A 25,759-nucleotide genomic window follows, 5' to 3' on the forward strand; every position below is an offset into this window, starting at 1 on the left:
GCAGTGCATCAGACAACTAAATGGCAGATATTCATACATTTTAAATGCAAACCTAGCCTATATAGTCCTATTTATGTAGCCTATGTATTGTGTGTGTAAGTACCTACTTAGGCTAGTGCCTACTTTTCTACATTAATTCAACTTGCAGTAGGCTTATTTATCAAATAACAATGATGTGTGTGATGTGTGTGTGTGTAGGCTAGGGCATTTGTGCCCAAAAAAATAGCAAGACACTTAAACATTAAAGATTAAACAGAAAAGCTTACCTGTGCCTCGTTCACTTCATGATATAGGCTACACATCAGGCTGCATTGAAAAGTCAGTGATGTGCTTGTTGTGGATTAAGCTGTCATTATGTAGCCTGTTTAGTCTAGCCTATCACATCAACATAGCGTCGTTTAATGATCCACACGTTTTAAGAGCGGGCAGTCCTGTATGAATAATATAATTCCTAAATCAAAATTAAGCTCACCCAATACGCTGCAAATGGTGGCGTTGCAGACAGGGATTTTTGTCGGATGATCTTCGGTCAGCAAATGATATTCAAAACCTCCCTATCCTTCTGCATATCACTGTTGTCAACCTTTGGACTTCTCCGCTGAACTTATTTGACAGTGATCAGCTGTAAAAGGACTTGATCCTGATCGATTTTAGTGGACTGGCGTTTGTCGCTGTTTGGAAAGAAAGTGAGAAAACAGGACGTAATAACACGACAGATATCGCGTTTTGCGCAAAATTCAATACTGACTTTTCAATATTGACTTTTCAATATTGACTTTTCAATACCGACGAAATACAATACTGATTTCGGCGTTTATCGCGTTTTGGAACCAAACTCTTCAAATATTCTAGCTTTCTTTAACTTTTCCAAACAAAGTCTGCTTTGTGTCTTTTCACTTTTGTTGCACAGTATCCATTTTCCCCTGAGCGACCTAAACTTCTGATGTGCTGGTCCACACACTTACATTAATGCACACTAGAGAGGTTTGATTGAAACTGATTCGTATAAATAATTCTGTGCTCAGCATTAACTTTTGGTCCTCGTGTTACACCTGCACTAAACTGTTTTATTGTAGAGATCACTACAGTATCTTCTTGATATTTTCTATTCTATATTTCTATCATTGACCTTCTACTTTCCCCCTATTTTTTATGTAGGCTACTTTTAATATTTAAATGTTTTCATCAAATATAACACATTATTCAACAAATAATTCAATAACGTGCTTTAACCACTAGGCGGTGCTGGTTAAAAAACTGTCAAGTTTACAGTGTTAACACAATAAATTATACTTTCCAGTATAGAAAGGTATATCCGTCATTTAATGGTAAGCTATTGAAATTCTGATTCCATAGATGTGTCTCCCATCACCCAAAACCCCTGAATATTCTCTCAACTCAGTATTTACATTCTTTAATTCAAAGAAAATCAGTGGTATCTTTAAAAACTATAAGTCCCTGTCTATCAGTTGTGCACTGTTATGGTGTAGCTAAATATAGCCTATCTACCAATTGGATGAAATATAAAAGCCAGCCGAATTACTATTGATATTGCAAGGAGACGTATTGTGTGAAGATAAATTGAAGATGTTGTTTAATTGCTGATATATTAATGATTCATGTCACATATTCAGTTTTGGCAGCTTTTCTTCCAGTTTTAAGAATCAACTTTTGATCAGAAAACAGCAACGGTTCTTCCGTGTTTGCTCCATAAAGCTCCGTGTTGTGATGTCTATAAAGTCCGTTAAATGAGTATGACACATTCATATTTTATTAAATGTTAAGAAGCCCTGAGACACAGTTTCGTGAATAAAAAGCTTAACAGGTTAACCTTTTTTGCACAAAGTTCATTTTATCGATAAAACTACTGTACTTCTTCAGTGAAGTATAAGACCTGAGTATTTTTCCACCACTTGATGTGTGTCTGCTTGGGATTTGATAGTATTGATTGTTTTGCAAGTTTATTATTGATCTGATTCAGTTTTTTTTGGCAATTGCAGGCTTTAAAGTGATACCTATCCACTTTTTGCAGAACTCCTGAATATCCTAATTCTGGATTGTATATTAATCTGCAGATTGAAGCGTTTTCCGGTTCAGTTTGTTTATTATAAAATGTTTTTGTATCACGAGAGATGTAAATATTTCAAGAGCTTGATTTTGACAACAAATTAAACATTACCTTACAAGGAATATTTGGGCAGTCATGGTCAAGATGCTTAACTCTGACTTGCTCCCGATGGCATGCCATGTGTGAATGTTAGTGACCTTGAGCAAGAGACATTGCTCTGTATGAATGGAGTGTGAGTGGGTGAATGACAAAATGTAAATGTGAAGCGCTTCGAGGGGTTGTATGTATAGGTGGATTAAAAAATATATATAAATACAATCTATTTACCAATAATCTTTTATGAAAAAATTATTCACAAACTCTGTGTCTGTGTACACTTGAATTGACTGACATTAGCTCCACTGACAGTTTGTGTGTGGACTCTTCATGTTTCTATAACAGCATAGAACTCAGCAGTAACTACATTTCTTTATATTATATCCAGTCTCACCTTTACCCGCTGTCTAGTTAAGTGTATAAGTACAAATCTTGAAGCTAAAGAATGAGTGGATTTATTTTTGCTTAAGCGAAATAATTATCTGCTTGTGCGGAGGCCGTCTAGAGGGAATATTAATTAATTCATTGCAATCACACTGCTTCAAAAATGTGTACTTCAATCCATCATAACACTTGTAGGCTGTGATGATTAGCACATGATGAGCCTTCAGGGTATTCATTATTGTATGTGATTATAACATATGTTAAAATGTGTTTAACATGTTAAATATTAATTGAATTCACATTTAACTGACCTCAAATTATTTTTCAAGTGGCTGAACAACGATTTGCTTTTGTGTTAAAATGGATTGGATAGTTAAGAGGTTGAGGGACTGGATGCCGGTAGAAAAATGTATGTCTGCTGACGTCCTTCTGAATGTCCTTGGTAGAAATTACCCAGACGCTCCTCTCGTCCAATAGCAAAACACATCCCCTCAATATAAAGTGACTGTGACATTGGACCGGCATGACCATAACATGTATCCTCCTGCACATTAAAGCATGGAGCCAAGGACTGTCATCTGTGTATGTGTGATGGTATGCAACTGCATGTCTGTTCATCTAATGTGCTGCCCATGTAAGAAAACACAAGTCATTATCTGTAGTACTTGCAGCCTGCTAGCGTGTGTGTGTGATTGAGTGACTGAGACTGAGTGTGAATACTAAACAGGTCGCCACACAGCACAGTGACTGACGGGAGAAGATAAGGGCAAAGAGACATACATGGAGAAATGGACAGGGAGACAGATGGAGGGATGAAGAGGAGAAGAAACATGGCAAGAGACCAAATGAGATGGGATGAAGGAATGGTAGGGAATATTGATTGAGGGAGAGAGAGAGATGAAGATGAAGACGCCTACAGTACCAGCTTGTAAATGTAAAGTAGAATCTTTATAGAGCCGCAATACGGCACATAACTGGTCTTCTTTATTGGTGAACCGAACAGAACCGATGTTAAAGGGGCCAATTATTATCATTATTACGTTCATATGTGTATGTTATGCCTCCATTAGGACATGTTTCCATGCTTTAATGTTCAAAAAGCTCTTTATTTTTCTCATACTGCCTGTACTGCAGCACCTCTTTTCACCCTCTGTCTGAAACCAGAGCCCAGTGTGCTCTGATTGGTTAGTTGGCCGGCTCGGTTGTGTGTTCGGAACATCCCGCCCCTTGGCCTTTCACATACAATGTTTTGAATCGCTAGCCGATAGAACTGCGTGATGTCACTATGTTCCGGAAGTAAACGGCAGTGGCTCAGTCAGTAGGTGCTTGGACTGTGAGCCGTAGGGTCGCAGGTTCAAGTCCCCGAAACAGACCTAAATATGGAGTGTGGACTGCTACTTGGAGCGGTCCCACTTCACCTCCTGGGCCCTGCCGTGGTACCCTTGAGCAAGGCACCGGACACCCCCCTTCCCCCCCACTCCCATTGCTCCCTGGGCGCTGTACAATAGCTGCCCACTGCTCCTAGTACTAAACTCCTGGTACTAGGATGGGTTAAATGCAGAGACCAATTTTCACTGTTGTGTGCTCTGCATGTGTGACCATTATCCCTCCGATTCTATTCTAAACAAAGGAGATTCTAAAATAAATAATCACCCCTGTTATTGTGTAATTCCCTTTTTTGTTTTTTTCTGTCCCATAGCTGCTCACACTATAAGTAAATACACATAATTCGCTGACACATTAAAATACCCCTATCTAGATTCAAATGTTGCATGGGTACAAGATCAGTATTGGTAAGATCAGTTCTTATTGGGTACCAATAACAAAACCCAATTTTGAGTGATCAGAAACTTTAGTCAAACAGATAGAGTTTAATTATAAGGCAGAATTCATCCTCAGAGAACTATAACCCTACAACAAATATATACATTTATCCACCTACCCATCAATGCTGGTCAATGTTTTGATAGCAGCAGGCTTAAAAAGTAGCCACGACGTCTTTTTCTTGAGCCACATAGCGCTTTCTGAGGGACTGTGAGGGTTTCTGAGGCCAGATGGGATATGTAATCCCTCTCTATTTGTCTAGTGTTGTCTACATTTTTCTCTTCCCACTTGAACATCAACAGAATACCTCCTTATGATCAGTAAAAAATGATAACAAATCACACATATTGTCAAGGAGTGGAAGATCATTTCAGGTCAGGAATGATTTCTTCTGTCCCTATGGATCAATTACTTCCTGAGCTCAGCAAAGATTGAGCTATTCTTTGACCATCACATTCAATCGTTGCAGGACCATCAGCCAATCAGGGCGGCGCCCTTTAGTGCTGTCAGTCAATCAAAAATAAATAGGCATGGTTTTATTTGTGTGTGCGAGGAACAAACAGGAGTTATACAGAATAATTGGCTTTGACAATAAAGATGTGTGGGTGTGTTGAACATACTCGCAAATGTTTTACAAAGCTTCAATCAATTTCTCGAATCAATACACAGTTAAGTTGCATGAAATACTTCCCGACATTGAACAGGACTGATTTGAACACACACACACACAAACACAAACACACACAAACATACACAGTGGTTTTGCCTTCTATAACAGCAGCATTAACCATGAATGCCTTGTGTGTTATCAGAATGTTACATTTAGATGTAAATTGTCTGGGAGGTGAAGGAGATGGATGCCACAGGGATCCCTTAAATATCACAGGTGACTGGAACAACAATAAAAAAGGGGAAAAAAGATGGAAGACCAAACATGAACGACATGTTTGATTGATTGTCGTCTCTTAAACTGGACTTCGAATCACGTTAAATTAGGAAGAATGAAAGAGCCGCGTGTCTCCAGGCAGACGGACAGGAACAAAGGAAGTGATGAAGAAATAAATGACGACGGCGGGTGAGGATGGTAAGACGTCTTGAGGCGGAGAAAGTACTGCAGACAGAGATGGAAATAAATCGATAGCCAAGGAACAAAACCAAATAAATAAATATGACGTTTAGAATCAAAATGGCATGTATTAAAACAATGGGATGAACATATGTTTGTTAAAGATATTATTTAGTGCAGATGACAAAAGAAATAGGGAGAAATAGCTAATGATGGGAAACAGATTCAAAGGTGTACAGTGTAGTTATGGCAGTGAACATCTTAAGTCCAGAACTCCTCCAACAACATAGTATATAGAACATAAGACAATATAGAAAAATACAATTCAATTAAAATTGTGCAAAATGAAACGTATTATCATTTATTTTTAATTGGACTAATGCCATGCTTTTGCCCAGTATAACAGATGAACCCATGTGAGAAAATACAAAGCCTGCTCTCCTCATGTATCTCCTTTTCATACTGCACTGCCACTGAGCTGCTTCTCTTTTGTTTTTATTGTCTGACTTCAGCACAACAAAGAAAACTGCCTGGGAATAAGAAACAAACTGCAGGGAACAATATGCAAATGCTCTCATTCATAGAAGAAAGACTGTCAACAGAAATTAATAACCTCACCGTTGAAGCAAAACATGAGAGAAAACCACCTTTGGATTGATACATATTCATTAGGCAGACATATTGTAATTTCACAGTGTGTCAAGTTGGTGAAACATTTCCTCACTGCGCTGAAATTTAAGTATTTTTCGCCTGTACAGTATATTTGGATTTTCCCTCCACAAGTTATTATATTCTGCAGCATCATGAATCAACATAATGAGACACTTTCTTTGCAATTCAGATTTGTGTAATTGCGCCTGATTTTCATCCTTGTTGCAGCTTTAATTGTTACAGCTATAGCCTTTATTTCCACCAGGGACACATTACAGAAAAGGCACAGAGACAGTTACATGCATACGTGTATTTTTATGTGGCAGGAGTGGAGATGAAGGCATTGTGGTCCCTAGGATACCATTTTCAAAAGCTTTAAAGTGCACAACAGTTTTCCTTTACAGATACATTTGCTACAGACAGAAATGTTGATAAGAGCGAAGAGAGAGAGAAGAAAAGAGCAGCGGTTGATATTCAAAGACCGGGGTAACACAATGAAATACTAAAAGGTGGACTCACTATACTCACAGATCAAAAACAATCTAGCTTTTATTTTGACTAGTGGGAACAACTTAGATTGTGAGACCTTCACAGTAGACTAACTTTGATACAAACAGCTTTTTGTCCTATTTGCTGAAATTCTCCAAATATCCTGACAGTAGTGCGTGATAATAACAAATAAAAATCATGTTCCTAAACTTCTTCGCAGCTATCCTAATGACATCTGGATTTCTGATGACATTATCACTAGTCATCCAACTCCTACACCCGCTGAACTGCGTCTTTGTTTGTTGTGTGACATGTTCGGTAAAGTGACTTTAAATAGTTCGAAAAAATGCTATATCAATTACATGTATTATTGTTATCAATAATACTATGCTGTATTTATGACTTAATCTTAGCTCTCTGCAATAAATTGCTTCTTAAGACCCACTTGGGTTGGTTTTCTTTTAGACATTCATCCCAAAGTGCTCCACCTTCTCTAGTGTAACTAATATCCCGATCATTGCTAAGATCTCAGATCTGCACCTGTGTGTGGCGCCAGGCAGCGATCCAATTACCTGTCTGGGTTTGTGAGGCTTCACCTCCCCGCCCTGCTCGTCTCCAGTGTCGCAAACGAACAACGTCTCATTTTCCTAGAATAAATTGATTATCATGTTTCACGGCGAGAGAATGGCTGTCAGAGAAATACGACGGTGGAAATTAAATCTGCTCTCTGTCTCTGGTGTTACCAGAAATGACGTTAGGATGCAGAAATGGCAAAAAAAACAAATAGACTTATGTTGAATGCTACAATGGTTCTTTATGAGTTGTTACCATGTGTTTAAGCTAGGTCAGACACGCTGCAAATAACTATTCAAATAAAACCTCGTGGAAATAATAACTAAATTATAAATCATTGAAAAAAATAATAACACAAGCTACAAACCAAGCATAATGTTCATTGCATTATCATGTTTTATTTTTTAAGTATTGAAAACACACACACACACACACACACACACGCACGCACGCACGCACGTACACACACGCACACACACGCACGTACACACACGGTATTTACTGCTATGTACTGCATCAGCAAATCACTGCATTGCACTTGATCTATGTTGCGTGTGTGTGTGTGTGTGTGTGTGTGTGTGTGTGTGTGTGTGTGTGTGTGTGTGTGTTGTCTAAATGGTCAGGTGGGGGTCGGCCCCTTCATCACTTCTTGTCACCTCAGGAACACACTAGACTTTGATCTACAGCGTTTCGTCAGGAAGAAACAAGCTGATCAAAGTGAGCACCAAGTTTTGCAATCTCCTTCCTCTCCAACCCCTCCCCCCCCCCCCCACCCACACACACACACACATGCATGTACAAAAGACCAGGTCACAATTTATTTCTATATGTTTTACTGTTACCCTGGTAAAGGTACACACTTGCACACGTACAATAACGTAGAACAAACATTGTTTCTGGACCGGAAACATAAAATGATGGATTGGTGGATTTATAACCGCAGTTTGCCGCATTTTACATTTGCAGTGTAAAAGGTTTTGATATTAAACAATAACTGTGAGATTAAAGTGCTGACTCTCAAATTTGAAGGTCCTTGAGCGGCATTGTGCAAGACATTTATTTTGAACATACAGGCAAAGCAGCAAAGACAACTCAATATGTATTGTTCTGTCTAAGTCATTTTGCATAAGCACAGCCAGTGAAGCCAAAGCAGCATGTTTCTCTGAAGGTACTTCAGGCATCCTTCTGTGATGACACAGGGCAAAGTATTAAATGAAGGTCACCTGCACAAAAGAAAAATAATAATAACACACTTTGGGCCACATTAATGTGCATACAATATGAGAATACAAATAATGAAACACATTAAAAACAACACAGAGGGAAAAAAAAACACAAAAAAGTTTACGTGCCTATAGTCAATACTTCCTTATGTTATCCACCAGGTAACAGTCCACATGCTGATGATCAGTACGGCATGTCCACCATGTCAGTTTGCATGTCATCATGCTAACATCTGCTTACTTGAACCTTAACTACACCTGAGGCTGTGAATATGAAATGGAAAGGGTGCAACGAGCCAGACGTACATTTAAAAAAAAGCAAAACTGGAAAGGGTGATAATTGATCGATCAGACCTCTTTCTGCGGATTATTATGACTGCACATAGTCCCATGAGCCTCATTAGTAATGGTCATGTTATCCCTAACCGCATGTATTACCTCTAAAAAGTCATTTTCGACCAATCAGAATCAGAAACTAAACTGTGTAATGACACAACTGAGTGGGTCATTCATAGACTTAAAATGAATCTTGAGGCAAACATTTCATACCAATCCATCCACTTCCAGACTAAACAACCTAATGGTGACAGTAAAAGTCAGGGGATGTCTACAATCTTAATAATTTATCATCTGGGAATCAAGAATGTCTGCACAAAAGTTCTTGAAAATCCTGTAAATTGTTGGACCAGCAAACCCACATAACTGTCCCTGGAGCCAAAACTACAAGTGAGGCTCAAACTCTGAATCAAAATGTCTGCAACAAGGTGACCCATTTATTCTGGATGTTCCACAGACCTCACTATCACCAGTTTTGAATAGGCACTACTGCAATAATCCTCATGGGAACAGTTGATAGTGTCCATACGGATTATGTGGGAAGACAGAATGCTACCAACGTTTTTTAAAAGCCATTGTCAATGCTGTCACTAAATTTCAATAATCTCCAAAGTATTGGAGTGGAAGTAGAACATTTTTAAGAGACAGATACCTCAAAAGCTGTACATCTTTCATGGCTGTGTGCCACTTGGGGTAAGAGAATAAATACTGAATAGTTTGTCATATGTTTAATCACCTCATGTTTCAAGTCCTCAAAATAGTTGCTGGTAACATTTGAGAACGAAGTGTATTGAAGTCTCTGTAAAGCTGTAGTTGAAAGAAGTGGCTCGTTATTTAAATAGCACCAAAGAAAATCACTGCACACCTCTGACTGTGAAGATACAGCATGTTCTGTTTTCTTTTGAAGTATGTTTACTTCTTCCAACCTGGGGACATTTTCTCAACAGGCAATCTGAATATTGAGTAAGATACTGAGCTTTGATAATCATGTCCCTCCTTCATGCTGTTTCAATTTAAAAGCACTAACTATTCGTATTTGATGTATTCCTCTTTATCTTTCCATCAATCTCACTATTCACGCTGGAGATTCACAGCCTCCCATAAAAAAAACCCAACAACAACAACAACGTTGGATCAAAAAGTAGAGATTGATTCAACAACATTTTCCACCACATCCACATGGGAAGCCAGGCTGCATGGTTGATGCAATGAAGAAGATTGTATTCTATAAAGGGAACAGTATTAGGGTGACTTGGTCCAAAAGAGTAAAGATTACTTTTCCACAATTTATATCACTCGACTCAACATTCATTTAAACTATTACCATAATCTTTCCATTACATTCACCAAGTTAATTAATATAGATGACGCAATATAGTATATGCCGTGAATAACTGCAATATGGCTGCTACATCTCAGAAGTGTTACAGACTGTTTATTTTGTAAATTGTGTAATTCTTTAAAAAAAAAAAGTTTTATCTTTAATATTTTTTAATATTTTTTATGCATACTTCTTTGTTATACATTAAGCTGTCTTTGGCTCTTTTCTGCTGTAACAAATGTAAATGTCCCCTCTGTGGGACGAATAAAGGTATTCTGATTCACATTCTGATCCATGCTGGCCGCATATCAGATAACATTCAAATGTAGATGTCATATGAGTTTGCTTTGAAAGTGGTCCTTTCATTAAGGGGTATCATATCCTATCTTATGAGGACACATTAAAAAGCACACCTAGTCTGAGATGAAAGGGTGGGGGGGAGATAAATATACTCTACAGCAGGGGTGTCAAACTCAAACACAGAGTGGGCCAAAATAAAGAAATTGGTACTAGTCGAGGGCCGGACTGGTTCAATGTTTATTGCACAACTTATTTAAATGAACTTATTGCACATATTGAACCTGGAACTAACAAAGCTTAAATTATTGCCAATAAAAACAACATTAAACATTAAATAATCAGTTGCATTCATTTCTTATGGCTCTATCTGCAGCTTTTCCGGAGTCATTTCTTATGATTACATTTTTCCACAGGCCAACAACAGCTTCAAAAAAACAATTTCCCTCAATGAAAAAAACAAACATGCCCTGTTGTTGCAAGAACAAAACTGCAGAAGGAAACATCCATTTAAACTCAGTGTGCTGCTCTGTGATGCTAGTTCAAGCCAGATACTTGGCATCTCATCTAGGCTGCAAGGTCATCAATGTTTGGGGTCAGGCTCTGAGTTGAGGAAGGTGTGCGTGAAATATACCGGCGGGCCAGATCTAATAGTAATTAGAAATTATCCTGCGGGCCGAAATTAAATCCACCAAGGGCCTAATTTGGCCCCCGGGCCTTGAGTTTGACACATGTGCTCTACAGCCTCCCTAATTTCACCCACACTCTCCACAGGGACTGTTCTGTAATCGTTTCCTGAGGCCAAATTGGAAACTCTCTCGGCTAACTAAGAGGTTGAGAGTGCTGAAATTAGGCTGTCAACATGTTTAACAATTACTTCAATCAACATGGTGGCTGCATGTGCAAAGTAACTGAAGGTTATTCCTATTGATCGAGTGAAATAATTCATAGGTAGCATTGCTGCAGAAAGGTTTAAAAATGTTGTCTGTATTGCAGAGGCGAAACAAGGTTAAGAAACTATTCTCCATTTATCTTCCAGCTGACAGCCGGATTTCTAAACTGCTGGACAGTATGTTCTAACAAGTTGATTAATGGTTGTGGTGTGGGGTACAAATGTATCTCCCTAACCTTGTTCTCCATTCTCCTTCTGCCAACTACTGCTAATCGGCTCAGTATGAAGGACGTCAGCTAACGGAGGCAAATGTGGTGGTGTAAGTGTGAAGGTGGCATCTAATGAGACCTCCAACACAGTAATATTTCTTTCTGCATGATTAAATGAAAGATGTTCACTCTCTCCTCTTTGCTCAAGGACACTAGGCAAGAGCAGACACAGTATGTCCTATATTATGGGAAGTCAACCTGCTAATGAAGCTAAATGTCTCTGCATCTAGACAGAAATCGTAGCATCCTCCATTATTCCTTTATACCATCTGTGCACACAAACACAGATGGTAAAAACAGATTGGCACATTGTTAATTATTGAAATGCTGTCTAAAGTGCAGTAAATATGATGAAAAATCTAGTGATAAGGTTTCATTTTAGTGATAAGTGTTCTGTTGCGTTTGTTCTCTCTATAGCACTGAAGTTATCGTCCTCAATGTCACTTCTGCAGAGAAAGTGCTTATTTCTCAGGTCTTTTTTTAAGTGTTAGAAATCCAGTCTCCATTTCCATCAAAAACATTTAAAAAAGGTTATTACCAAGCATTTTAAGGATGTTTTTAGAGAAAGTTATCCTACCTTTCAGAAGAACATTCTGGGAACCAAAATAAAACGTCCCGCTGAAAACGTTTTAAGAACAGTACGGCATAATGTTTTAACAATGTTATCAAAAACATCTTAAGAAGGTTATCAAAAACATCTTAAGAAGGTGATCAAAAACTTCTTAAGAATGTTTTTAGAGAACGTTATTCTACCTTTCAGAAGAACATTCTGGGAACCAAAATAAAACGTCCCGCTGAAAACGGTTTAAGAACAGTAGGGCATAATGTTCTAACAATGTTATGAAAAACATCTTAAGAAGGTGATCAAAAACATCTTAAGAAGGTTATCACCAAACATTTTAAGAATGTTTTTAGAGAACGTTATCCTACCTTTCAGAAGAACATTCTTGGAACCAAAAGAAAACTTCCCGATGAAAACATTCCTAGAAAAGTGAATGGTAGCATTCTCAGAGTTTTTTTTAGAACCAAAGAGTTCTAGCTGGGCTGTAACAGTCAACTGCATGAGGAGTTAGAAAAGTAGTCTCTGAAATTCTGATTCCATAGATGTGTCTCCCATCACCCCAAACCCCTGACTATTCTCTCAACTCAGTATTTACATTCTTTAATGCAAAGAAAATCAGTAATATCTTTAAAAACTACAAGTCCTTTTCTATCAGCTGTGCACCGTTATGGTGTAAATAAATACAGCCTATTTACCAATTGGATCAAATGTAAAAGTCAGCCAAATTACTATTGACACTGCAAGGAGACGTATTGTGTGAAGAGAAATTTAAGATGTTGTTTAATTGCTGATATATTTATGATCCACGTCAGGTATTCAGTTTTCGGCAGCATTTCTTCCAGTTTGTATAGAAGTCTTCTAATCAGGGCTCTATAAATACAGAACTACGGCAGATGTGTAATATTTAATGCAGCCGAACCGTGTATTACAATGCCGTTATGTGATGACTTCCAAAGAGAAAAGCAAGCACACTCGGAATGAAGTATTTTTTTTTTTTAAATGTTTTCGGATTTCACATCGCATAAACACCATATCTCAACGTGCATTGCGGCTAAAACATCCAATCACCGAGCTTCAACGATAGCTGAGGATTATGGGTAGTTTGATGTTTTAGCCTATCAAAACCTCTGAAAAAAGAAATGTGTCTGTCAGAATAGAAAGGCAGAGTACACAATTTAAACCAATTAATGTTGTGTAATTAACAAGGATAAACTGAAAGTTTTTTTGTGGATGAGTACTGCAGATATAGCTTTAAAATAATTTGACAGTGAGGGGAATATGGTTCTATTATGAAAACGTTGAGACCCCGTGAGGGTTGACGCTAACTTTACATGGACGCTGCCGTTATACGTTCTCCTGGTGAGACCTCAAATCATCCTCGTAATATCTATCAAACTATAGATCCTACACATCCACTGGACGTGGATTCTAAAAGTACAATAAACACTTCTGGCTAAAAATCTAATCAAAAAGCATTTGAATGGCCAAACTATCCTACAATTTAGGATTTTCCAGAGAGGGGTTATTTGTGAATATACGACCCTCCGGAGCGTTTGCAGTCAACAGGAGCACTAGAGGTCGAAAACTTTCAAACGTGACTATAGGTCGTAATAAGCGCTTGAACAATCAACCTATTTGGTCGTATGAGTTGGAGGACTGGTTGTTAAAAAACAGTTAAACATGTTACAATGTGTGCAGTTGATTCATATTTAAATATTAACTTGCTGATAAAAGGAAAATCTACTTTGTCTATTTGCAGAGTTTAGATTTTGTGTAACAGTGAAATGAAAATATCAATCAAATATTTTGAGGGCTTGTTTAGGACCCTAGACAACCTTATGACCTTGACCCTTTTTCTCAGTGTAGATGATGAACACTTTGTAGTGACCTTTTTTTATGTGCCCCTTAATGCAGTTATTTCTAACACCTGCTCCTTGATGCCAGAGATGTGCCGGCTTTCTCTCACGCACAGTTTGTCAAGTGCTGTTCGCCTTTCATCTCAGTTGTAAATAAGTCCCTGAATGTTTGTAAGGCTTCAGTGAAACCATTGATGTTCACATTAAAGAGAGTAGGATACATGGCAAATAAAAAGCCAGGGTGGGGACAGAATCAGACATGAGTAGATAACAACTGTGAGCTGTAAAGAATTAACAATAAGAGACAGCAGGGGAGGAGACAGTTTAAATGCTCCCTTCAGTTCATATTGTACCATCAATATCATCTGGTACAGCTATCAATTTGCTGTTTCTAAAGGTTTAGAGGTCAAGATGGTAATCATATTAAACTGAATTCATTCTCTCAAGTCAGGCGGCCCTCTGATGCTTTTTGAGGTTTTCACTTTCCTGTAGTGTGTTATTTAGGTGTGTTGTGCATGTAAATGGTCTGCAAAGGCTAAAATCCCCAAGTTTCCTCCATAGGAAGTTTTTAGTGACATCACTATGTAGCACGCACTTCTATTGGCTAGCGCTGCTATATATTGTACATGATAGTCTCAGGGACTGGACATCTCTAAATCAAGGTTCAAGGTTCTTTATTTGTCATACGGACATAACTACACATGTCACATATGTCGAAACTGTCTCTGAATCTGGTGGTTTTTGTCCGGATGCTGCGGTAGCGCCTGCCAGATGGCAGCAGACTGAACAGTTTGTGGCTGGGGTGATGGGGGTCTTTTATAATCCGGAGGGATTTCTTCCTGAGCCGCTGGGAGTAAAGGTCCTCCATGGATGGCAGCTCCATCCTGGTGATGTTCTGTGCAGTTTTCACCACCCTCTGTAAAGCCTTACGATTGAGGGCGGTGCAGCTGCCGTACCAGGCCGTGATGCACGGTCAGGATACTCTCTATGGTGCACCTGTAGAAGTTGCAGAGTATCCTGGAGTCCATGTTGAACCTCCAGGATACTCTGCAACTTCTACAGGTGCACCATAGTGGGTGACCAATCACGACAGAGCCGGCCAGCTAACCAATCAGACCAGACTGGGCTCTGGTTTCAGACAGAGTGTGAAAATAGGTGCTGCAGCACAGGCAGTATGAGAAAAATAAAGAGCTTTTTGAAACATTAAAGCAAGTAAACATGTCACAGTAGAGGCAAAAAATATTAATATCAACCTGAAAATAAGCATAAGAGGGCCCTTTTAAATGAATATGGCGTGTAGTCATGGAAGCTTAATGCATACCCTACATTTCCATCTAGCACAGTTATCTTCAAGCCAGCGGGCCAAACTTCCTTTATTGAGAACCGTGTTCAGACAATCGCTCTGAATTTCATGTAGAGCAATGTTAAATTCTGGCATGTCAGAAAATATTCAGTGTGTTCGCTGTAGGCTGAAAAGTCGGTACAGAGATGCTGAGGCAGAGAGATGGATAGTGGAATTAGGGATGGAAAAAGAGGGATACAAGGGACTGGAGACGAGGCCACAGCTGTGAAGTAACAAGTGTCTCTGTGTTCATCCTCTGGCATCTGGCAGCCAACCAGATATCTCTCCTCTGATTCTGTTCATCTCTCTGCTGCTCTTTATCGCAATGCCAAGGTTTTCAAGAGCCACTTCAACACCACCTGCAGGTGCCACACAACTCTTAACTCAACTCTTTAGAAACAGATTGAGTGCTTTTAAGATGCATTGATTTATCAACATGTGAAAAAAGGTTTTTATCTATTCTTCCTTAATCAAAAAATGCAACAAGAAATACTTTTTTATGGTCCCACATGTTGCCTCCTTTATAATATATGTAAAATAATTAAATTAAAACACATATGACATTATGTTTAGAATATAAAAAAAACGAAAGAACACAAACTTTGGAATATTGCGGGAAAAACATTTGTATGTCCGTCAATTTGAGGTCAATATTATTTGCATAAAAATACAGGAGTTCTATGGAAATGCTGGTCTTTTTTCTCATCAATGGAGTCATCTTTCTTGCAATTAAAATTGAGTGGGCTTCTTTGTTTCATCATATCAAGCTCACTCTCCAGGTTTTTATCAGGAGTAGCTGCACACCTGAGAGCACTTGACACCCTGATTGAAGTTGCATCAGCTGTTTCTCCAGAAACAAACACAGGGGACAAAAACATAATCAGCACTCAATGATGTCTAATGAAAAAAAAAAGAAACAAACATGTAAAAGAGAAGAGAACATCTGAAGTACAGCCCAATTACACAACTGATACAGGTACACACTTCAATTTGTACTAACTGTAACATCCTTTGTACTACGAGGTTTTTATTCCCGTTTACCTTTCAGGATTCTTGGAAATGAAACTAGTCTCACGAAAAGAAATTCAGTTTCTCAGTTATCATGTTTCAGTGTGTATTTGTTTCAGTGAGAAAGTGTCTCAATGTGGACTAGTTACAGTCTAAAGTCTTTAAACTATTTTAGTCTGAAGCTAGATGAAGATGACGTTTCTGCAGCTTCAATCTGCACTCCTTACGGCCCGTCCACACGGCGGCGTGCGTTGAAGCTTCAACGCTTCTGCCCATTCACTTTGAATGGGGTGAAGTCCCGCTTTGCCGAACTGCATTGTGGGAGCGTTGCTCGCTTCAAAAGTTGCGCAATGTTCCCCTTTTGAAGCTTCGGCGGAAGCGTCAGCCAATCAAATCATATACCAGTACAAGCTCTAGCCAATCAAACCGCGTGCTTGTGTGTCCGGGGCGGGAGATTCATGTGATTGGTTGTTGGTCGAGTTTCAGACAAGCTCACCGGCAAGCTTCAACGCACACCGCCGTGTGGACACTGCATCACTCTCTCTGGTGTTGATTCATGATTAATGACACCAACTTGCAATGTAGAAATGTGGGTTTGAGTGCTGCCTTTGGTATGTCACACATGTGTGTATGATGTTTTGCATCGATTTCAACTTCAACAAATCAGAAGGGAACACCAAGTGAAGTGAGCCCAGGTGGAAGCTAAGCCAGCTAGCTATACGTACAGCTATTTTGTAGTCTGCACGTCATAAAGGTCTGACAATTTTTTTGACCTTACAATTTGAAACTGTACAAATTTCACCTTAAACAAAGATTAATTAATAATAAAGAATGATTTTAAAGTACTCATTTACACAAAAATGATTTATTATTTATAAAAGAGTTTAGTCTGAGTGGGTTTCAGTAGTGTTTCTAAGGTGTCTGAAAACAGCTCTGCCCAACAACAGCAGACAAAACACAGCTGTCATGGCGGCATATGATTTCAAAACAGTCTTGATGGCTGTCGGGAAGTCAGGATGTGATGTCACTGACTGTCCCCGCCCCAAGTGAGCATAGACCAGCAGATGTATCTCAGCAGCCTGTTGACCCTGCAGCCAGCAGTAATAGTTACCTATTAAACAAAAATGACATTTTAAACAACTTCGAATGAAATAAAATGTTCAATAACATATTTAAGTATGAGCTATCACACCAGGTTGAGCTGAGAAACAGGCAATCCAAACAGAAAATGGATTCGAGGTACACACTATAACACAAATACATGGATGATCTATCACAGCATGAGTGCAAAGGGGCTGCTACATACAGTACACTGGAATAATGTGGTAATGAGAGACAGCTGTGTAGGCAGCTGATTGAGTTACTGAGGTGGGAAACTCAACAGCTAGTGACGGCTGGTGGGCAGGTGGGGAACAAAACGATAACATTTTAGAACAAATACTGGAAGGGGAGCGTGCCATTTTGTGCTGGAGCGTGGAATCAATGCACTTAAATGCATCACTAAGTTGACCTGAATTTGCAGCTTGTCCGTAAAGTAAACAAAACATTGGCTGACGGACTCAGGTGTAGTTCCATTAAAGTGAACAGTATGCAGTATACCTGAGTCCTGAGTTTTTGCAGGTGTAAACACCAGGTGGTGTCCGGTGTCTATCATCAGCCTGGGGGGTGTGTTGTTGAGGTTACGACCTGCCAAGTGTTCATCTCTGTAGATGGGTTTAGTTCCTTGGTCCCAGGCCACGGCCATGTTGGGATGTGCCCCGGGACAGCCGAGGGTCAGCACACGGTCTGCAGGGTGGCTCAGGTAGAACACTGGTACCTCCACTGATGAGGAAGCAGAACTATAATACAGAAGAAATAAATAAAATGATGTTTTGTGTACGTGGACATTAAACATGAATCCCATTTTGAACCTGATAGCAATAATATGCTCCGACATTGTCAGCAGTAACATTTTGTAACTCAAACAAGCTATCTTTTGGAGGATTTTGATTTACTGTATGATGCCTTGTATCAGGTCAAAGGTATATCTGAAAAACGTTTACATTTATGAAAAGTAAAATGGAAATAGCAGAAAGAATTTCATGGTCCTCAGAAGATGACTCCTAAAGTTTTCTTTGAGCAATCTATACTTTTCTCTGGCACTATCATCAGGCTAAATATGTAAAAATCTAAATCTAATGCAGCTATTTTCTGACATTTACTAACCACATTATTGCTCTCTAGTTAAAAACATATCCCGATACTTCATGACAATTCCTCATGCCCAATCTACATGCTAAAATATAATGGCCTGATTGCCAAGGAAATTACTGATTATTTCCGGACACTTTTACATAACAGCATATTAGTAAGGCTCCACGAAGCAGTCAGCTTATTATTTATTCCCTGCAGCCCTTTTGAAAAGTTAAATGGCTGCATTTAGAATATAATGCTGTATTGAAAGAGCTTTACAATTTGCCTCTCATTTACCAATTCACAATGATAGCAGGTGGTCTGATCGTCGGGAGCAATTTCTTCACTTCAATGTGTTGGCTACCCACTCCACATCCTGTCTATCTACATCTATATTCTTATCTATGTACTTACTTGTACCCAAGAAATGCCATCAGAGAACGGATTTTGGAGCTAGTAGCTTGAGTTTGGCAGGTAACTTGACAGCTTTTGACCTCCAGCTCGGCTCCAGCTCTGCTTTGTTTCAGTTGTCCAAATGCCTTGGGCACTGCCCCCGAGCCACATGAGGCGACCGTCTGATTGGCTCGTCTGTAGCGGACATGCAGGTAGAGGGAGTGGACGTAGCAGAGTCCCACGCGAACCTGCTCTCCAGGTACGCCACAGCGATCGCAGACTGTCCAGGGCCGGAAGCTGGTGAAGACCTGGTAAAGAGGCTGAGAAGAGCCGAGTCCTTGACTTTCTTTCTTTTTCTTGCTCCGAATTTCATGAGTGAGTCTACAAACATAAAACTTTGAATTAGACTCACCTTAATCAGTGTTTCATCATGGATTTGTCCTTTACCCAAATTCAAATTAATTCCATTAGGATTATGGTTAGGGTTATGGTTATGCACTTGAATGGAGACATTCACTATAACACTGAACATTTTGCAATAATTGGTTGTTCAGTATGCTTTAAAATGTATGCCATGTTAATCACATATTCCTGTCTTATCTTTGTCTTTTACCCATCAGCATGTAAGGGGTAAAATATCAATTGATGATCTGATGTCTCAAAATTGTTTGCAGAAAAATGCAAAGTATTACCACTGACTTTAGATGTCAGGACATGTTCACTGGACGGAAGCTAGTAAGATTTACTTATCAATAAAAAAACAAAACCATCGTCAGTGTCAGCATTTTACCACAATGTCTGATTTCCAATAAGGTCCCCGTCATTGAGTCTTTCTCATCACCTCGGAGTAAAGCTTAGCGTGCGGGCCGCCTGGATGTCCAGGTCATAACCGTAGAAGAAGTCTTTGTGGGCGGAGCCACAGATATAAATGCCTGAGTCGTCGGGCCCCGCTCTGAAGATCAATAGGCTGAAGAGACGGATAGAAAATCGACTCCTCAGATCGCCGCTGTGTGGGACGCTACGAAGGTCCAGCAGACTGTTGCCATGGTGATCAGTCAAGGCTCTGGTCTCCTTGGAGCCGCCCAGATGTTTCCTAAAGAACCACACAACCGATTGGATCTGAAACACACAGGGAACCAAAGGTATATACGCTGATGGTAGATTATCTTTTTCCCTTATATCAATATCACCTTTTTTTTATGTTTTCAAATCAAATTACCCAGATGTCCTCTTATTCAATTTTTTCCTCTTTTTCCTCGCTCCATTTAACCGATTTCTTCTTCTACATGTTTATTTTGTTTTCTGCAAATCCTACTGATCTATACAGCTTACAAAGGCTGTGGATTTTAGCAGCAGAGCAGCTAGATAACAAGTCCAGCCATTTACACAGCTGTTATTGCACAAAGAAAAGATGATAGGATGTGTTATCTTATCATGTTATATAACTGTGTGATTATGCTAATACATCATACAAATTCTTGTTTCTGATTTTGGGATTATGGGTCCTGTAAAATTGTACATGCAACTCTGGCATTCAGAGAATACATTTAAACATAAAATATTATAATACATGCATTAATATGCTGTTGCACACACCTTTTGACCTGCAATTTACAAAACCAATTATTTCTGGGATCCTTTTTCCGCAGAGTAATAATTCTACAAGCTACCATCAAATACCATGTTTTTTGGCCTAACATCCTGAGCCTTGTTGAACCCATGTCCACACTTTCAACAATGAATTTAATGGGCCTTCAAACGAGCCGTCCGCCAGGAAATCTGTGATGTCACAACATATAAATCAACCTGTACTATTCTTTACAGTCCAAGTTGCAGCGTATGTGAATGACATTAGCTGACAGGAAGTAGACATTAACCCAAACTATACATAGCAATGCAATTCCGTTAAAACAAGTTCAAACCGAGCACATCAGACAGAGGGTGAATACAATTATTTGAGACGTTATTAAAGCATGTAATCATGTTCTAAGAAACCCAAACCTTGACGTTATGGTTGTTACCTGTTCTGGTTTGCAGTGGCAGGGAAGCTCCACAGTGACTCCGGCCAGGTAGGCTGCGTTGGTGAAGGTCAGGAAAGCAGGACAGGCTTTTCCAGCAAACACATCCTGCTTATCCTCCGGAGCCTCATAGCTCAACACCTCAGGACACAAGATGAGGAGGAGGGGGAGGAGGATGGGAGAGGGGGATGGAGGAGGCATTTGGCTTCTCTGAGGAGGAAAATGTTCTGACAAATTGCGACCGATATAAAATACTCATGCACAAACCCTGAGAAACCTCCAGAGTATTTGTTCTGTCCTATTTCACATAAGTTGAAATAAGTTGTTTTCAAAACAAAACAGCTTTGATGGAATCTAATCAGATCACCAAGGACCCGTCCCCTGTTGTCAACGCAAACATCTTAAAGTTGAGAGCAGTCTTATTTCCCAAACACACCCCCAGTTTGCCAATTGCCAACACTTTTGTCTTTTGTCACATCATTCTAGTAAGTTATAACTAGAATAATTAAATGTCCTACTTTTTTCCGAGCTGCCGTACAGAAGTATGTGGTTTTAAGGCTCTAGGGATTTTTTGGTTTGGTATCTACAGCATCCTGCAGAGATATTTCAGATCAGAAAAGCAATAACATTGTTTGCCTTGGAAAAAAAAAGAAGAAGCCTTTGCGCCAAGGTGGAGCGGACAGCTCATATAACACACTTAAGAGTTGATATGTGGTGAGCCTTAGAAGTCCTGCACACCTTAACATTGCTGCAGGATGAAAGCTGCAGGAGGTTGTTAATGTGACATTATAAGGTAGGAAAAAATGAGTGCAATGAAGCGGCTCCCTGCTGAGCTGTAGGTCTGTGTATCAGTGGGCCTCCAGCATAATGACTGAACACACTTCTGTAAAACTTCACCGCCTGGAGACACAAATAAGTACTGGTCTGTAAGCTGGCAGTCTCGGCTAAAGGCATGCATTGAAAGAGGATTTCACGGTATGTGTGTGTGTGTGTGTGTGTGTGTGTGTGTGTGTGTGTGTGTGTGTGGGTGCGGTTACATTTTGGGAACATTAGTTTCAGGAAAGGATTTCTCTTACTGAGTGTGTCAGGGCTGCAGGATGACTAACCGTGTGCTCAGTGGGGTAAACACTTCAGATGGCCCCTTACAGTTTTCAATTAACGAAATACAATTTGATATAGTTGGACCCCGGATGTTCAATTTTTTTTTCAAAGACATGTATGTTTAATTTTGTAACCAGTTTTGTATCAGCGGAATATCAAAACAACGGCCCGGGGTATAAAACGCATCAATGACAGCGACCCTCTACCGCACAAAACAACACCTGTAAATAACCCAATTTGTGTTCTTTGAAATTGAAAAGGATATTGCATTGTGTTTGTTACTTGCGTTGCAGTTGTATATATGTCTTAAGTGTAATTTGGCTTGGCTTCCTATTTTGTATGGACATGCTTTTATTTTGAAGGAGAGTTTATGCTGTTGACAGGAAGTTATTGTTGCTATGGAAATCTTGACCCGTTGTTATAAGATATGCATAAACTTCCCAGTGGACGGAACTCGTTATAAAGTCCGCGATAATGAAGCCCACCCATTTCGAGGGAAGATATGATTGGTCAATTGTAGTGTCATTTGACATTACTCTCTCATTCAGTGACTATAGCGGGCCCTCTGTGAATTCATAGGTGGACCACCAATCAGCTCCTATCTTCACAGTAACTCGCGGAGACGAGCTTCTTTAATTTAACCCTTCACATTCCAAAAGAAACTGAATAGGCAGATTTGAAGGATTTATTTATTTGGAAATGTTATTTTAATTACAATTAAATCAAGTTATTTTGTTAGAACTAATTGAAAATATTTTTTAAAATGTTTTTAAATATTATTTTGTAGAATATCTTAGGCCCTCAGAGAGGGCCTAGAGGGCCCTGACGGCCCGCCACTGGTTGATACGTACAGAAGTCTTTGAGTAACATTATTAAATAAAATGTACGCAACTGAGGAAATTGCATTACTGATGATAGAACAACAACTTAAACACATCATATTTATGTAATGTCATATTTTGGAAAAACTGCTCTATCCTTAAAACTCATTTTTTTCTAAATGCCAGGAAGTAAACACATTTATTCAAAATGTTACATCAACTGTTTTTCTGATGAAAAGGAAATAAGCAATTGGTGACATTTGTTTCTTCTCATCCTGCAACAGATTGATCATTAAGTATTTCCTGCTTACTTAAGTATCAGAAAAGCTTCTTATTGTTGCTTTACTTTGTGAATGATTAAAGCAATGGATTTAAGTCCGAGACATGTTCGCGTTTGCAATCACAAACCTGCTTTGAAGGATTCAGGAAAACAATTTTCTTTAAACTTTTTACATGTTAACACACACACAACCTTTTGTGATCGCTGAGGAGATGTACCTGCGCAGAATCCCAAGTGGGGGCCGATGCAATAACAACGTTCTTTTCGTCTCTAAAATGCTTCAAAGAATCACATCCCAGGCTAGATTTTCTAAAGCCTGAAAATGTAGCCAAAATGAGGTGCAGAGGTTTCTCTCAGGCCCCTCGAATGATTGGATTACATTAATATTCATGTTTGTTGATTGTTATGTGTTTACCTGCCAATGGACTGCAGACGGACACTTGCTTTTAGCTATGATCTGGCATATAGCATATTTTTTCTTTGGGATTAATGTATTTTTATGCATGGTCCTTGCTCAATCAAGACATATTACTGCCTTTATCCCACCTCAAAACGTCACTGTTTTAGGGGGCTTGCTTGCAAAGACAAATGCTGTTGTTCATCTTGGTAGGACAGTCTTGTGAGGACCATAATTGATGTAATGCAACCCCTAAAACCACCAAGTTAGGATGGAACAAAATGTTCTTTAAAAAGAAACCTCAAACTAAAATAGCCCTCTCAAAGACAGGACGAGCACATAAACTTGTGCAATAACACACCTTTTGTGGAATATAAATAAGAGGTTATTTATTTTTCAGCTCTCCTTCTCCTCCTTCATTTTCGCTTCTGTCCATTTTATTTATTCTTCTTGTCCATTAGCTGTAATCTTAATCCAAACATCATTCTGCTGCACCTATACAACACCAACACGTATCTCATCAATCTCCATCTTATCCTTTTACTTCTCTTGTCCAATCTCAGTAGCAACACCCCAATCCCAGAACTCAGCCCTTCTGCCTTTTCCCCTTGAACATTCATCTATATTTGATCCTTAACAGCACATCCAATCCCTCAATTTAGCTTTGGGTTTTTTCCAAACAACCTTTTCTTCATCGTTTTCATCATCCATCCTTACATTCTTCTTCCCCTCCTCCACCACTTCAACTTATCGACTCCATCTAATAGCATCCATTCTGCGGCTGGATGTTGAATACCGCCTACTGCTCTAATGTTTGTCCCACTGTTGTTATCACCCCTCCTCCCACAAAGGTCCATTAAATGCCTGGGAACACCAAAACATGTCAATATGCCAAATATTTCAGCCTCTTCCGCAAATAATGGGAAACTATTATTTTATGTAATAACTAGCAATTTTATAATGTGCAATTTTTCATCAGGTAGGGCATCTACATGTCTGTCAAACACTTTGGTCCAAAGAGAGAAAGTTCAAGAACCAAAGGCCGACAATTGACATTCAATTCAGTGTATATTTTCATGGTTCCCAGAGGATTCATTATGATACTTTGGGTCATCTAAACATGGTTGTGACAGGGGGTACATATTAAATAGACTGATTGGGGCACAATTAATTGATTTTTTTAGTCAGTGTTTACTGTTGTGGTATTTTTTAAATACACATACTAAAATTAATCACGCCTCATAACTTCTTTCCAACTGTTGTGGCATATTAATGAACCCCCTTTCTTCAGGAGCGGTCTGTTGGACATTTCATACCTTACAGCTATGTTCACAATATAACACAGGTGTTTTTTGTCCCTAATGTTCAGGTAACCTTACCAAGCAATTATAAAAAGAGCAAGATGAGATGCATTCAGTACAACACCCGGGTGTATAGCTACAGTGCTTAGGATATGATGTGCCTTTATACATCTACCATAGGGGAATTACAATTTGACGCAGCACCACAAGGGAAATAAGTTATCAAAGAAACATTTCCATGAATACCTATACATCCAAAACAGTATCTAAATTGTGGCCCTGGTGCAAATAACATTGTTAGCTATGGACACCCGGCTTTAAATAGCATTGTTAGCTACGGACATCCGGGTGTAAATAGCATTATTAGCCACGGACACTCGGGTGTAAATAGCATTGTTAGCCACGGACACCCGGGTGTAAATAGCATTGTTAGCTATGGACACCCGGGGGTGTAAATAGTATTGTTAGCTATGGACACCCGGGTGTAAATAGTATTGTTAGCTACGGACACCCGGGTGTAAATAGCATTGTTAGCTACGGACACCCGGGTGTAAATAGCATTGTTAGCTACGGACACCCGGGGTTGTAAATAGTATTGTTAGCTATGGACACCCGGGTGTAAATAGTATTGTTAGCTACGGACACCCGGGTGTAAATAGCATTGTTAGCTACGGACACCCGGGTGTAAATAGCATTGTTAGTTATGGACACCCGGGTGTAAATAGCATTGTTAGCTACGGACACCCGGGGGTGTAAATAGTATTGTTAGCTACGGACACCCGGGTGTAAATAGTATTGTTAGCTACGGACACCCGGGTGTAAATAGTTTTGTTAGCTACGGACACCCGGGTGTAAATAGCATTGTTAGCTATGGACACCCAGGTGTAAATAGCATTGTTAGCTACGGACACCCGGGTGTAAATAGCATTGTTAGTTATGGACACCCGGGTGTAAATAGCATTGTTAGCTACGGACACCCGGGGGTGTAAATAGTATTGTTAGCTATGGACACCCGGGTG

The 25,759-nt window shown here is 39.4% G+C and overlaps 2 protein-coding genes across 6 annotated transcripts in view; one reads left to right on the plus strand and one right to left on the minus strand.

Annotated features, from left to right (window-relative positions):
- LOC307037339 (ras-related protein Rab-7L1-like) overlaps positions 1-25,759 on the plus strand; it is a 584,338-nt gene that overhangs the window by 135,751 nt on the left and 422,828 nt on the right. The window lies entirely within an intron of this gene.
- Positions 17,142-21,041, minus strand: LOC307037197 (Ig-like V-type domain-containing protein FAM187A; the record flags this gene model as incomplete). Its single annotated transcript, XM_079677974.1, has 5 exons — positions 17,142-17,368; positions 17,857-18,095; positions 18,844-19,203; positions 19,664-19,941; positions 20,844-21,041. The coding sequence occupies 5 exons, from the start codon at positions 21,039-21,041 to the stop codon at positions 17,142-17,144; spliced, it is 1,302 nt and encodes a 433-aa protein (XP_079534100.1).

The sequence above is a fragment of the Notothenia rossii genome (assembly GCF_949606895.1).
Source record: "Notothenia rossii genome assembly, chromosome: 4".
NCBI lineage: Eukaryota > Metazoa > Chordata > Actinopteri > Perciformes > Nototheniidae > Notothenia > Notothenia rossii.